The 14,794-nt window shown below is 40.7% G+C and overlaps 1 protein-coding gene across 2 annotated transcripts in view; it reads left to right on the top strand.

The window, feature by feature from the left end:
- Positions 1-14,137, top strand: part of CPQ (carboxypeptidase Q) — a 219,985-nt gene extending 205,848 nt beyond the window's left edge. For both annotated transcript variants that reach the window (XM_075582671.1, XM_075582672.1), the window contains exon 4: positions 13,876-14,137. In XM_075582671.1, the coding sequence (XP_075438786.1) occupies positions 13,876-14,101 (226 nt within the window). In that variant the 3' untranslated portion in view covers positions 14,102-14,137. The remainder of the gene's footprint in view (positions 1-13,875) is intronic.
- The last annotated feature ends 657 nt before the right edge of the window (positions 14,138-14,794 follow it).

Here is a 14,794-nt window from a genome sequence, read left to right as displayed (position 1 = left end):
ACGCACGTAACATAATATTATAATACATAATGGGAATAAACGCCTCCGACATAAAACAATAGGAAAAGGAGACCCTTCCCAAATATCTGACAATCTAAGTGATAAGTGGGGAGAAATTATAGGGACAGTAGGAGAGTGAGTAAGTGCGTCTGCAAAGGGCCATGGTCAGTGCAAATGAGATGTATAGTATCAGCCAGCTGAGTTACCCATATGCTTCATTAAAGAGTTCTTTTAAGAATGTAGAAATAAAGCACAGACAAGGATTGGAAGAAATATCCCCAGAAGGAGGAGAAGCATGGAAAGAAAAAGGATGTGTGCGTGGGATTTGTAGGGGTGTGTTTTAGTGCAGGATGTATTGCATTGTTGCATTGTTGAGTTAGAGGGTGCAGATAGGAAAGGAGTTCATGTGAACTGAGAAGTGGAGAAGGAAGGAGAGATGGAAATACACGTATATGAATGGAGTTAGAGGAATAATGAGGATGTTAGAAACAATAGTGTATAGTAATTTGAAAAGAAGTGAGGTTAGAGCAAATAAATAGTAGAGGAGGCATGGAAGTGGTAGTAGTGCAAGTACCGGGTGCTGAAAATTGTTAGGATGAGGACAAAGTCAAGATAGGGGGTAGTGGTGTCTGTATCTGGGGGAGATGTGGTGACTGTATCTTGAAGAAAGTCCTGTCGTAAACCATATTCTAAATAAATGTTTTCCCGAGGGTAACTTCTGCATTTAATTAGCGTAGTAAATATGGAAAAATATTGTCCGTTTACATTTTGCTGATGAAATGTTATTTTCCCTGATTTAACATGGAATCTGGGCATTTGTGTGTGACTTACAGTTGTGTAAAGTTCATGTGGAGTGAGAGAAGTAAATCTCCAATGTGGTGCTCCAAAAATCTAAGTAGTGTCAAAAGTGGTAGAGAGACAACATAACTCATTGAAAAAAGTGGGCTGATCCAACTCTCTGAGTACACTCTTGTGCCGCTGTAAACCTGAACCAGATATTGAGCCTGCAGGAATAAGACCAATAGCTGAAGCCCCGCAATCAAGCAGCACGACAGGTAAGGTCAAGTCCAAACAGCAGTCCTAGGTTCAGGCACCGAAACAACGTGAATAATGTCCATCACCACCTTCATAGGTAACTTCAATAATTGTAAACGGCAATGAATAGAGTTAGGTAAGTACTCAAGGACTCATAATCCTGAGGGTAACAAGTCCGATCGTCCTGGCATGCATCCCGCTTTCGAAATATAGGTAGAAACGAAGAAAAATCGAAGGAGCACAGCCAAAAAGATGAGAACTGGAGGCAGAATCAAAAGATAAAAATCGAATGTATTGCAGCATTAAGCCAATGGAAGAAAAAGTGGGAATCTTTGATGTGTTTCCCACCGTCGTTGATGTTTTATCAAAAAGTCATTCCTTCAGGTTAAAAGCAGCCTTGTATAGGAACTACTCCTGCAGAAGAGCCACAATCAGCGTCCTACCAGGAAAACTGACCGCAGATAAAGAAACAATATATCAAGGACGGGACTGCAATAAAGATGGCCGCTCTTCAGTCAGAGGATCCCACACAAGGTGCATAATAACAAAGTTAAAAATCCGCTTTAAACAATAAAATATACATGCATAAATAAAAAAAATTAACCCAAATACCAATAAAAATGGAGAATAATAATAATAAATGAATACACATGGAGATATGTGCGGTTCAAAAAGTGTCATGAATTAAATAACCTTGCATATAATATCATTAAAGTGTGACAACAGTTTAGCCTAAGTGGAATGTCTAAATACTCAAAATTAAAAAAAAAGTGTGTGTGTGTGTCCTTTTATTGTTAATGTGAGGTCAATGTGCTTGAGCACCATTTCTCTCCACTGTATATCTACTTGCTTCAATGGTGGCCCGCACTGACTGACCTTCATGTTTAGAGCTTAAGAAGAATTTAATCTAAAGACTTTTTGCTGTGCTTCAAGAGTTGGTCTGTGCATATATCTACAGTTTTTTCTATTTTAATGATACATTTTTGGAGATTTCTATAATGGATGTTGCAGAGGATACACAAAGTAATTTACCTCCCATTACCTACACGTTCAACTGTGGGGATGATTCCTCTAGAAAAAAGAAGGCACTTCGTGTTTTCGAGAATGTTGTGGATAATGACTCAAATGACATTGCAGATTTAAAGATTTACTTCCAGAGATTGGAAAGACTTCTCATCTATAAAACTAGGATTTGGTGGGACATTGTTGCTACCGAAAATTATTTGAAAATGAAAAGAATTCCCAGAGGTTTGAGGGTGAAAAAAGCCCCAACCTTTGGGTTTCCTAATAAGGATTTTGAAGAACAATGGATTCAGACATTAAACCATTGTTCTTTTAAACTGATGGACTTAATATTACAACACAAAATTAAGGAGAAGGATGTGATTGACACTCAGATTAAAGAACTACAAGACAAATTGCGCCAGTTCCAGGAAATGGGTGGTTTCACTAAGTTTGATAAGATTTTGTCGAATACTGTAGATGAAGCTGAACGGGAAATCATGATAAGAAAACAAAATAAATATGATCGTGATCGCATTGATTATGAAAAAAACCAAATTTATAGCTGGCAAAGGACTGTCTCTGTCTCTGATCGTTTTTCCCAAAATACATCTAGGAACACGACACATAGATCGACACCGAATAAATCAATATTAAAAACCAGTAATAATGACTATCAAAGTGGTGATTCTGAAATCTCTGACGGAGAGAGTACCGTTCACTCTGTTTCATTTTTAGACATGGAAGCAAGATCAGGAAATCAGCAACGTGAAACCATCCCCCAAACCAGAGAGGCGAGATGTTCTACGGATGGTAACCCTCCAAGAGGAGACTCTGTGACAGGAAGATCAAATGATTCATATCACGAACAGCCGTCAAAAAACTTCTCAATGTTCAGGAAGAACGAAAAAGAACCAGGAGGGGGAAGAAAAGAGGCAGGGGGAAAAAGAGCTCCCAAGAGGAAGAAGAATTATTAAATGATTCCAACAATGTGATAAACTTATCAGGTATGGAGTTGACAGGGTCTGAGATTTCTCTCCTAAATAAAGGCTTAAAGTATGCGCCCTCCACGGGCATTGACCTTTTTGGAACAGTAATAGATGTACATAAGTATGTCCGTAAGTTGACACTAAAGAAATTTTTCCATAAACATAATGATGGAGATAAATCTCTGACCCTGATCGCTCCAGAGGAGAATCCCTCGGGGAACTCCAGTGGCTCTTCCTCACCTCAAAATAGAGCTGATTCTTCTCCCATTCAGGTTGCTCTGGACTCTTTTCAGGATATTTGTGCCCTTAGAGATTTAGAGGATCTTGTTGATCAGGATAATGGTGTTGAGGATACCCAGACCCTCACATTTGGGGACTGGAGCTCCAAATTCAAGGAAAAATCTGTTTTCTATCCCACATTTGTTAAAGGCCCTTATCTCTCCATGTTTGAGAAATTGGTCATTCGTGACCTCAGACTTCTGGCCCATGGTTTTTCGTTTTCCCAGATTGGTGAGGATAACTTGAATCAGGAGGAACGTCTGGCTATGAAGTCATTGCAAAGCAACACCAAGTTAGTCATCAAGAATGCTGACAAGGGGGGTGCTGTGGTGGTTCAGAGTAGGACAGACTATCTCAAGGAAGCTTTTCGCCAACTTGGGGATGTGTCCTCCTACTCTGAACTACCGCGGGACCCTACAGCACCCTATTTGAAAGAATTATTGGATCTTATTGATTTAGGGTCAGCTACTCAGGTTCTTAGTAAGAAAGAAATTGGATTTTTGGTTAATCCCCACCCAGTTATTCCCATTTTCCACCATCTCCCAAAGATCCACAAGACATTGGTTGACCCTCCGGGTCGGCCAATTGTCTCTAGCATTGGATCTTTGGGAGATGGGTTATCCCGTTACGTTAATTCTTATTTGCAGCCCTGCCGTCTTTCATTCTGGATTCATGGGATCTTTTAGTGCAATTGGAGGGCATCTCATGGAAACAAGACTATCTATGGGTGACCATGGATGTGGTCTCCCTGTATTCAATCATAGAGCATGATCTGGGGTTATCAGCTGTCCGTCACTTCATTGAATGTCCAGGGAGCTCAATTTTTATGACTACATTTATCACGGAATCCATTCTTTTTCTACTCACGCACAATTATTTTCTTTTTGAGCACCAGTTTTACTTACAACAACGGGGAACGGCAATGGGGACAAGTTTTGCCCCCTCCTATGCTAATATTTTTATGGGGTGGTGGGAGCATGTCTTCATTTACAATAGCACCAATAAATATAGACACAATATTGTTTTTTATAAACGTTTTATCGATGACTTACTTATTATTTGGCACGGGAGCACGGACACTTTAAAATCATTTTTTGAATATGTTAATGATAACACTCTTAATATTAAATTCACAACAAATTTCCATGCACACCACATTAGCTTCCTGGACATTCTGTTATTTATTGATATGGATCAAAATATACAAACAGATATCTTTAGAAAAAGTAATTCAAGGAATTCAATTCTTAGGGCGGACAGTTGTCACCCCAGATCAGTGATTACTGGCATTCCAAAGAGTCAGTACCTCAGACTGAGGAGGAACTGCTCCACACACAGCGGGTTTCTGACTCAGTCTGAGGCTCTTACCAATCGTTTCATAGAGAGAGGCTATGACAGGGAGACCCTCCAAACTATAGCAGGAGAAATAGCCAAAAAGGAAAGGAAGACATTACTTCCCGCAAAGGGATCCAGATTGAGGGATGGCAGTTTCAGGAGAGATAGGAGGAGGGTGGAGAACACATCTCCTATGTTCATTGCCCAATTTAGTAAGGCCAGTGGCCAGGTTAATAGAATCATTAACAAACATTGGGGCCTGCTACATATGGACCCTGTACTCAATGAATACATCAAAAAGGGACCTAGGATCGTTTACAGAAAAGCGAAAACCATAGCCAACTATGTATCCCCAAGTGTTATCTCCACTCCCATTAGTGAAAAAAATTCCTTTTCAACCAAGGGGTCATTTAGATGCAACAATTGCAATATGTGTAACTTCATGAAACCTTCCAGATGTGTCTTTTCCCACAGCCCACAAAGACGTTTTAATATTAATAGCTTCATCAACTGCAATACGTCCTTTGTAATATATCTTATTAACTGTGGCTGTGGGAAAAGATATGTTGGAAGGACCACAAGGGCCCTGAAAATTAGGATGCAGGAGCACTGTAGGCTAATTAGGAAAGGAGACTTAATGCACCCAGTTGCTAAACACTTTTCTGAATGCGCTAAGGGGGGCATAGAAAACTTTTCATTTATGGGTATAGAAAGACTCATGACCAAAGAAAGGGGAGGAGATCAGGTCAAGAGGTTGGATTGTAGGGAATCTTACTGGATGTTCATGTTGAACACGAGATTTCCAGAAGGAATGAATATTGAATGGAATATCAATCACTTCTTGACCTGATCATCTGTCCTTGGAGGGTGTTAACTTTGCAATAATATATTGATAAACATGTATTTACAACTGTATATGTACAACGATTTTGATATTCAAGTGGAATATCATTTTCTTGACACATTGCTAAGAAATTTTTATTGCTGATTTAAATTGATGTTATAATTATGTATTGTAGTTCATCTGAGGTCCAAGTTTACAAATACTCATGATTTGCGCAAGCAGTCATTTGTAAATTCGTCCCTTTGTCCTTTCAGAGCATTGTGCCCCTAATAATCCTAGATTCTCTAGAAAGTTGCTATGATGGAATGTTGTAAAGAAATCAATCATTGGTCATATCCAACAAACAGTTAATCATCGCTCATATCTAACAAATAGTTAAGGAAATCTATACGAAAGATTTATAAGAAACTTTTATATGAGCATTTGAAATGTAAGTGAGGAATAAGAAATTCCCAGGGTTAATCAATTGAATTCTATGTTTAATAACTATACTTATGTAATATATCCTCTGCTTCACAGGAGGGTTGTGTATATTTGTTTTTAATATAGGTATAGTGATATGTTCATAAGAATTATCTATATAGTTTAATTATATGTTTATTATGTTGGTTGTTAATATTTCACTGTATGGCTATATAGGATATTGTCTGCCTGACCTGGCTCTTTACTAGTCCGAAACCCTTTCCCCCGTGCAAATACATGCTTTCGTTACATTATGTTATCCCCTCCCCAGGTGCTGTTTCTCATAGGAGTGTTCCTGTCTGTGTTTTCACATGAGAAGAGCTCTTGAGTGACTGATCTGGGGTAGTTGGATACATATTTTATTACTTGATCGCTTTTTCACTTTGTATCAATGCTTAGCAATGATATAGCGCTATATTGTGCAATAAGTAGGGAGGTGGATGGGCTTTTGGCCGCATCTCGCGATATTTAGCATTTAATCATTATGTTTGACTGGGACAACGTCTGCGCATGCGCAGGCAGGTGAGACTTGCTTGAGCCGCATCTCGTGAGAGTTCGCCGCTCACTTCCCCTCTGGGTGCGTGTCATCTGGCTGAGGCGTGTTCAGGCTTGCGTCTCACAGTGAGACTCAGTATAGTGCTGGTCTGCATGGCGCGTGCGCAGCGCACTCCGGTTCTGATTGGAGATCTTGAAGTGATGTCACACTCTGATTTTTGGCGCCAAAGCGGCAGACGATCCCTATATAAGGTACTTGAACTATGTTTTAGGCACTTCTTGATAAAGTGCATTTTTGTTGCACGAAACGCGTCGAAGGTTTCACAACCGTCTGTTTTATGATCTCTTAATTAATAAAAGATTTTTTGCCAGACCACTCTTGCCTTTTTGGCTGTGCGCTGCACGCTTCACTACATTGTATAGGAACTACTCCTGCAGAAGAGCCACAATCAGCGTCCTACCAGGAAAACTGACCGCAGATAAAGAAACAATATATCAAGGACGGGACTGCAATAAAGATGGCCGCTCTTCAGTCAGAGGATCCCACACAAGGTGCATAATAACAAAGTTAAAAATCCGCTTTAAACAATAAAATATACATGCATAAATAAAAAAAATTAACCCAAATACCAATAAAAATGGAGAATAATAATAATAAATGAATACACATGGAGATATGTGCGGTTCAAAAAGTGTCATGAATTAAATAACCTTGCATATAATATCATTAAAGTGTGACAACAGTTTAGCCTAAGTGGAATGTCTAAATACTCAAAATTAAAAAAAGTGTGTGTGTGTGCTGAGCACGCGCATTAAGTGAAACTTCTTTGTTTTTTGTCACAGAAATTGTATTTGTGTTGATGTTTTTAATTAAAAATCAAAACAGAATTTCAGTGTCAAAACGCAAAGAAGTTTGACTTAGAACGCACGTGCTCGGCACCCCCCCTGTTTTAGCTATTTGTACTTCTATATTTATGCTAACTGTGAATTCCTGGTGTGTGAGTGTGTGTGTCTCTGTGTGTGTGACTGCGTGTGCGTGTGTGTCTGTGACTCTGTGTGTGTGGGCTCTTCGTGTATTCTCCTCCTAGTGTTGGTGCTGCTGCTCATGCGTGATGCGCCGGCCACTGTCGAGCTCCAGAGGCCTCTGGCATGCGTGTCGGACGCCTCAGCGCATGTGCAATGTGCGTCGGAGGCCTCTGCATGCGCTTGACCTTGGTGACGGGCGCTTCTGCGCATGTGTGAGCCGACAGGCGCATGTACAAATGCGCACAATAATGGCCTCATTTGCCCACAATTACCCTCATTTGCCCACACTTATGTCATGTCCGTTACTGTACTTCCATCGCCACGAAAGGAGATTCATGAATAGGTATATCAGTGAAGACAATTGATATTAATATATACCCAGAGCTCTCAGCAGGGAATATCAAACGAGAGTAGAGATCAAGATCTAATAGAAAACCGAATCACTAACACAGTGGTTTCCAACCTTTTTTGGGTTAAGGAACCCTATGTGAAATTCGGTGGAACCCCAACCTTCTCTAACAGCCCGTCTGACATGAGATGCATTGTAAATTCTTATGTATTTGGTACAATTTTAAAATGACCTGAAAATTACAGGAAACCCTTTAGGAATTACCGGGAAACCCAAGGGTTCCTAGGAACCCTGGTTGAAAAACAATGCACCAACATATGATCATTCTCAATGCCTCACTAAATGAGGGCAAGAATGTAACTGCATATCACCGAAATCCTCAGTGCTCTTGACTTGATAATGTAACTACTAAGGAAATGTAGCACTTGACAAAATTTAACATTCAAAGGGATTGGCATCCGGCAGCCTGCTTTGAGCAAGACAGAATACTTTCATAATACTGTAGTTAACAAAACAACATCCAAAGTAATTGATACTATAAATATGGAGTTCATAACTAACAAGGTACCATCCAAAGTATTTGTGTGTGGTCATCACAGATAATTGTATATAGGAATACAATCCATCAGTTGGAGAAATGTTGCTCTACACATGCATATTTATGAAACATGCCATATGCTAATGAAAATGGCATATATTAATTGAGATATAAAAATATTAAAATATGACCTTTAATATGAGCATCTACTAAGCAAAGGTCAATGATGTTTAAACAACTTAATATTGTTATATTAATATATCCCTACCCTCACAAACATTTTTAACTCCTCCCTCTACTCTGGTACATTTCCATCCTCCTTCAAACATGCAACAGTTATACCATTACTCAAAAACAGCAAGTTTGACCCTACCTGTCTTTCTAAGTATCGACCTGTCTCCCTTCTGCCTTTTGCCTCCAAACTCCTTTAACGTCTTGTATTCTCTCGCTTGCTCCATTTTCTCAACACATATTCTCTCCTAGACCCTCTACAATCTGGCTTCCGTACTGCTCACTCCACGGAAACCGCCCTCACTAAAATAACGGGTGACCTCCATGCTGCCAAAAACATAGGTCATTACACTCTGCTCATATTACTCGACCTCTCTGCCGCATTTGACACTGTGGACCACCCTTTTCTCCTTCACATTCTCCATACTCTTGGTATTCATAACCAGTGGTTGACAAATCACCAAAAAATCTACTCGCCACACAAAAACATCTACTCGCCACCTAGTACCAAACGTGTGCTGCTTGGGCCAATATTTTCTCGCCCGGGGGGTTAAATCCACTCGCCCGGGGCGAGCAAATGTATAGGTTTGTCGAACACTGTTCATAACAACGCTCTATCCTGGATCTCCTCTTACCTCTCCCATCGTACTTTCAGTGTCTCGTCTGCTAACTCCTCCTCTATTGATCTCTCTGTGGGGGTACCCCAGGGCTCTGTCCTGGGACCTCTTCTCTTTTCTCTGTACAAACTCTCTCTAGGGGACCTAATAACATCTCTTTGGTTTAAATATCACCTCTATGCTGACGACACACAAATTAACTTTTCAACACCCGACCTTACACCTGCTGTACAAACCAAAGTTTCTGAATGTATCTCTGCTATATCATCCTGGTTGGCCCTCCGCCACCTTAAACTCAACATGGCAAAAACAGATCTCTTATTTTAAAACCAGAGACAGAACATAAAACACAGACAAAGCTCAGTTTTTAGCACATCCAGTGAGACTCATACACGGTACAGTGCCTAAATATATATGTATAAATATCTAATAAGTAAAATGGTCTTTTAGTTTGACATTTTTGGCCAAAATTGTTGTAAGCCCCTGAGCCACCGCCAAGGCAGACCACATATCAGGGGTCCCTAACGCTAATATAAATTCTTAATAACCTGTGTAATAACAGGAAGAATGATTTATAGTAAATCTGTCAATATTAGTTGCAAAGTTCTGAGTCTGACTGAAGCTTTTATTAACCTGTACATTACCAGGAAAAGCACTCTGTATTAGAGATGTCACAGCCAAACTGCAAGCAGGCAAGTTCCCCTGAGTGGAAGATGCTATGGAGTGAGCCCATAACCATTTAAATGTGGGAGGGGGTGAGCTTAAATTAGGAAGGAGGTTGCCACCCTCCAATCAGCCATGACTAGCTGGACAAGAATTGTAAAACATACTGGACACCTAACAAGCTCCTATTGAACCCCCAAAATGACCACAACATATATATAAGCATATGAGTGTCACAGAGGAGTGCTACTGAGCATGGCAATATATATTTTAAAACCAGAGACAGAACATAAAACACAGACAAAGCTCAGTTTTTAGCACATCCAGTGAGACTCATACACGGTACAGTGCCTAAATATATATGTATAAATATCTAATAAGTAAAATGGTCTTTTAGTTTGACATTTTTGGCCAAAATTGTTGTAAGCCCCTGAGCCACCGCCAAGGCAGACCACATATCAGGGGTCCCTAACGCTAATATAAATTCTTAATAACCTGTGTAATAACAGGAAGAATGATCTCCTCATGATCTCCTCATACTTCCTCCCAAACCTGGCCCTACTAGCGCCTTACACATTACTGTTGGAAGTACGATCATGCACCCAGTAGCCCAAGCACGCTGCTTAGGGGTCACACTCCACTCATCTCTCACATTCTCCTCTCACATTCAGAACGTTTCTAAAACCTGTCACTTTTTCCTCTACAAAAACAAAGATACGCCCGTTTCTCTGTTGCACGACTGCTAAAACTCTGACTCAGGCCCTCATTCTCTCCCGTCTTGATTACTGCAACCTCCTGCTGTCCGGCCTTCCTGCCTCTCACCTGTCTCTCCTACAATCTTTCCTAAACGCTGCTGCCAGAATCACTCTACTCTTTCCTAAATCTGTCTCCGCGTCTCCCCTCCTGAAATCCCTCTCTGGCTTCCGATCAAATCCCGTATCACACACTCAATTCTCCTCCTCACTTTTAAAGCTTTACACTCTTCTGCCCTTCCTTACATCTCAGCCCTAATTTCTCGCTATGCACCATCCCGACTCTTGCGTTCCTCTCAAGGATCTTCTTTCTACCTCCTTTGTATTTAAAGCCCTCTCCTGCCTTAAACCTTTCTCACTTACTGCCCCGCACCTCTGGAATGCCGTTCCCCTCAATACCCAACTAACACCCTCTCTATCCACCTTTAAGACCCACCTTAAGACACCCTTGCTTAAAGAAGCATATGAATAGCACTGTGAACAGACATGGGATTTTGTTCTTAGCAGGCGACGGCCACGTCACCGGTTCAGCCAATGAGGGCGAACCGCTCACGGTAACGCCTCCGCCACGCCTCCCTGTCTCCTCCAGCTGCCTCCTGCATGCAGTTCACATGCCACTTTGCCGGATCGCATTCATGACGTCACTGGATCGCGTGCACGGCCAGTCGGAGCTGGTATAATCGTAGCCTAAGACAATCCCCTCTACGTACTGGAATCGGTACACATTCAATACCTACATATTTAAACTGAGAAATGTCACTTAAGTGGTAATTCATGAAATGTGTAGACACTGCGAGTATTCAGTCTTTATTCTTGATGGATCGAATATGTTCCTACATCATCACCTTCAGAGGTCTAACACTAAATCAAGTCATACAAACGGAATTAACGCAAATGCAGTGCTAACGCTATTTCTGCGCTGCCTAAACAACAATAACTCGACCCCTTTGTGCTCATTCATACATTCTTACATGAATGCTTTCATCAATCTTTTCAAAATTATTTTCTGTTTTGTTTTTTTTAAATAATCCCCAAAAGAACGAGGCATAACTTACTTTGCTATTAATGTCCTGACTGGGTAAGTCAAAATCAGTTAACTTGGTAAGAGCATTAATGTTCTGAAGGGATTATTAATATTATACTGTTTTAAATAGGTTTTATTTATAATCTTAATATTTGCAGCCGTTGTTCAAAGTTCTGGGCATTCCTAGGCCATTAATTCCCAGAGTCTAAACAAATCAGTAAGCTTAATTTCTAAATGTTCGAAAGCTTTAGCCTATAATAACCCATAAGAACTTGTGTGCAATTGAAACGTGCTACACACAGAATTTTTCTGCAAACCAGTATATCTATACTGTATGTGCAAAATATTTTCATGTTGGGCGTAAGCTGACATTAGTTTGTGTGGGCAAAAAATTATATTTTGAGGGACTGTTCAGTGGTTAGATTTAGTTGTTATGTATGATCTATAATAATTTATTTTGCCTATAGTTAATGCCCAGTGTTTCCCATTCATTCTTTTTTTTTAGCAGTGGGCCCGCCATCCTATATTGTCTGGTTTCGGCTTTTACCTGTGTAACCACTCTGCCTCGACTAGCCATCTGAAATCATAGGGGTTACCCCCTGACATTACTGACCCTGTCCTTTTAGAACAGCCATGCTCTCTGGTGCCACTGAGCTGTCCCTTTTTTTTAGCAAGACCACAACCCAAGTGTCATGAGATCTCCCCATGTATTTCCACACTGCCACCCAAGAGCAGTAGCAGTGATGAATACTAACGCCATATGCAATAAGCTTGATCTGTACAGGGAAAAAAAAAACATGTTATAAAAAATAGCATAGTTATAACAAATTAGCATACACTATGGAAATTTAAAAAAATATATATATATATTTATAAAATGCATCCAAGAGCAATGGTCAGAAAGTAGTTTTAATGGATCAGTGGCATAACTTTGCAAAGTGTGATGATGTTACTCTCTGGAGACAAGGCCAGGAGTTGACATTAACAGTGAAGCCAATTCTTGCCTGACTGAATGGAAAAATGGCTTGTGGAAGTGGCCAGGGCCTAGCATAGTGGACCAGGGTTCAATTCCTGGCTGGGATGTTTATTTTTTTCCATTTTATTTTCTACTGAGTGCGGCTATTTGCACTCAACTGTGAATAGCCATGCGGCTATTTGCACTCAACTGTGAATATCCACTGCCGTGGAAGTGGCATAGTGTAGTTTGAAGTGTACTTGCTGGTCTTAGAATGCCAACTTTTCTAGTTCTGTTTAGGGTGGAAGGCAATCAAGCATATAAATATGTAAGATACTGTACTGCTTTAAGTGGGACATAGTACTCCGTTTTTTTACTCACAAGAACAGTCAGCACTGTTACTGTACAATGCCAAGGAAAGGCAATAGTAGTTAGTGGGGTTTGTAGGGCCTGAGTTTCCCCGGCGGGAGGTATCACCGCGTGGCGTACCAGATGTGAGGTGTGAGGGGCTTTTGTCGAAGACCCCGCAGCGTGGGATCTGACCATTACCTTTACTCCTGGAAGCATTCCCTGGTTACAGACCAGTACCAGGAAGGTAGACATGCACCACCTCAACAAGGGGAAGGGTAGCGTTGCCCTTATACGTACACTTGGGACAGGGGTTGCTCTGCAGGATCCGGGTTCTATGTGCCCAGGGCACCGTCAGTACCGTTGGGGATATGTACCCCCGGTGTTGTTATTGTTTCTGTATTGCCATTATTGTTATTGCTGTGTTGTGTTACTGTTATTATTGTGTCTACTGTGGGACTACAGTAAAGAGGTATTGCACTATTGGGATCGTGATTATTTGGGGGTATACAATATATGTATACAGGTTCCCATGAGGAGCCATCCATCCTACGCTGGGATCCTCATGGGTGGAGGCATTGCACCTACTCACCCCAGGCTCCCCAGGAGCGGAGGCTTAGGCCTTCTAACAGGTAGCACCAGTAACACTAATTATAGACTATTTCCCTTAGGGGTAGGAAAAGGGTGTTACACAAACAAAAAATTAAATAAGAAATCGGGCAAGAGGAAATGCTCCTTTAACATAGTTGCATAGTAGAGGAGGTTGAAGAAAGACATACTGTATGTCCATCGAGTTCAACTTATGTTACATTTAGACAACAGATACATAGATATCATATTTTTAGCATGTTACTTCAACATATTCTCCAGCAGAATTTACCTTCCTTTCTTAACAGTCTTGTGAATATGCTTGTACTATATTTTTTTGCAGCCCTCACACAGGATGGCAAGATTACCAGCATGGTGTTCCCAAGATCCCCACTGCCTGCATTACGGTGGAAGATGCAGAAATGTTGGCTCGAATAGCATCACGCGGAAACAAGATTGTTATTAATCTGAAAATGGGAGCGTCAACCCTTCCAGACTCCGATTCATATAATACAGTGGCAGAGATTGTTGGCAGCAAGTACCCTGAACAGGTTTGTGATCAATTATAAACAAAATAACGGCTCATAATAAACAAAACGAAAAGAAACTGCTGAAACTAACAAATTGTCTTTTGCTCAACAAACTTGCATTCCCATTGCAATTTAATAGAGAGAGCATCGATTGTGTCTTTGTACTGTAATGGAAATGGAAACTGCATATTTTCTAAAAAGCAATGTCATGGTTTCATGTATTTATAAAGTACTGTGAAATGAGTTGTACCTACAATCTATAAATTAGATCCACAGCTGACTAGTTTATCATTTTAGAATTGCTATAAAACACAGGCCACATGGATTGCAAACAGGGTTGCCATGACTCTCGGTTTGACCCAGAGACTACGGGTTTTGGCCACGTATCTCCGGGCTACGGCTTTACCCGAAAAATCTTGCGTCGGCGTCTCCCCCTGCTGCCGCCGGTTAGAGAAATAAATATATAAATAAGATAAATAAATGTAAAAATATTTATTGCAAAAATTCTACGGGTTATCCTTCAATAGAAGGTGACAACCCTGATTGCAAAGTAAATAGAATTGATGGGCAACATAGAACCTATAAAGTGTGGGAGGTGACCCAAGCACCCTCTTGAAGCCTGAAGGTAATGGTGGATGCCTGTGTAACCAATAAGATCTTGGGGATCTGTGACCTAGGTGTACTGTATTAACTGGTACTACTTGATCCATATACAGTAGCTGTAGGCCAGTT

This window comes from Ascaphus truei, chromosome 2, assembly GCF_040206685.1.
Source record: "Ascaphus truei isolate aAscTru1 chromosome 2, aAscTru1.hap1, whole genome shotgun sequence".
Lineage (NCBI taxonomy): Eukaryota > Metazoa > Chordata > Amphibia > Anura > Ascaphidae > Ascaphus > Ascaphus truei.
This window is presented reverse-complemented; position numbering and strand designations above follow the sequence as displayed.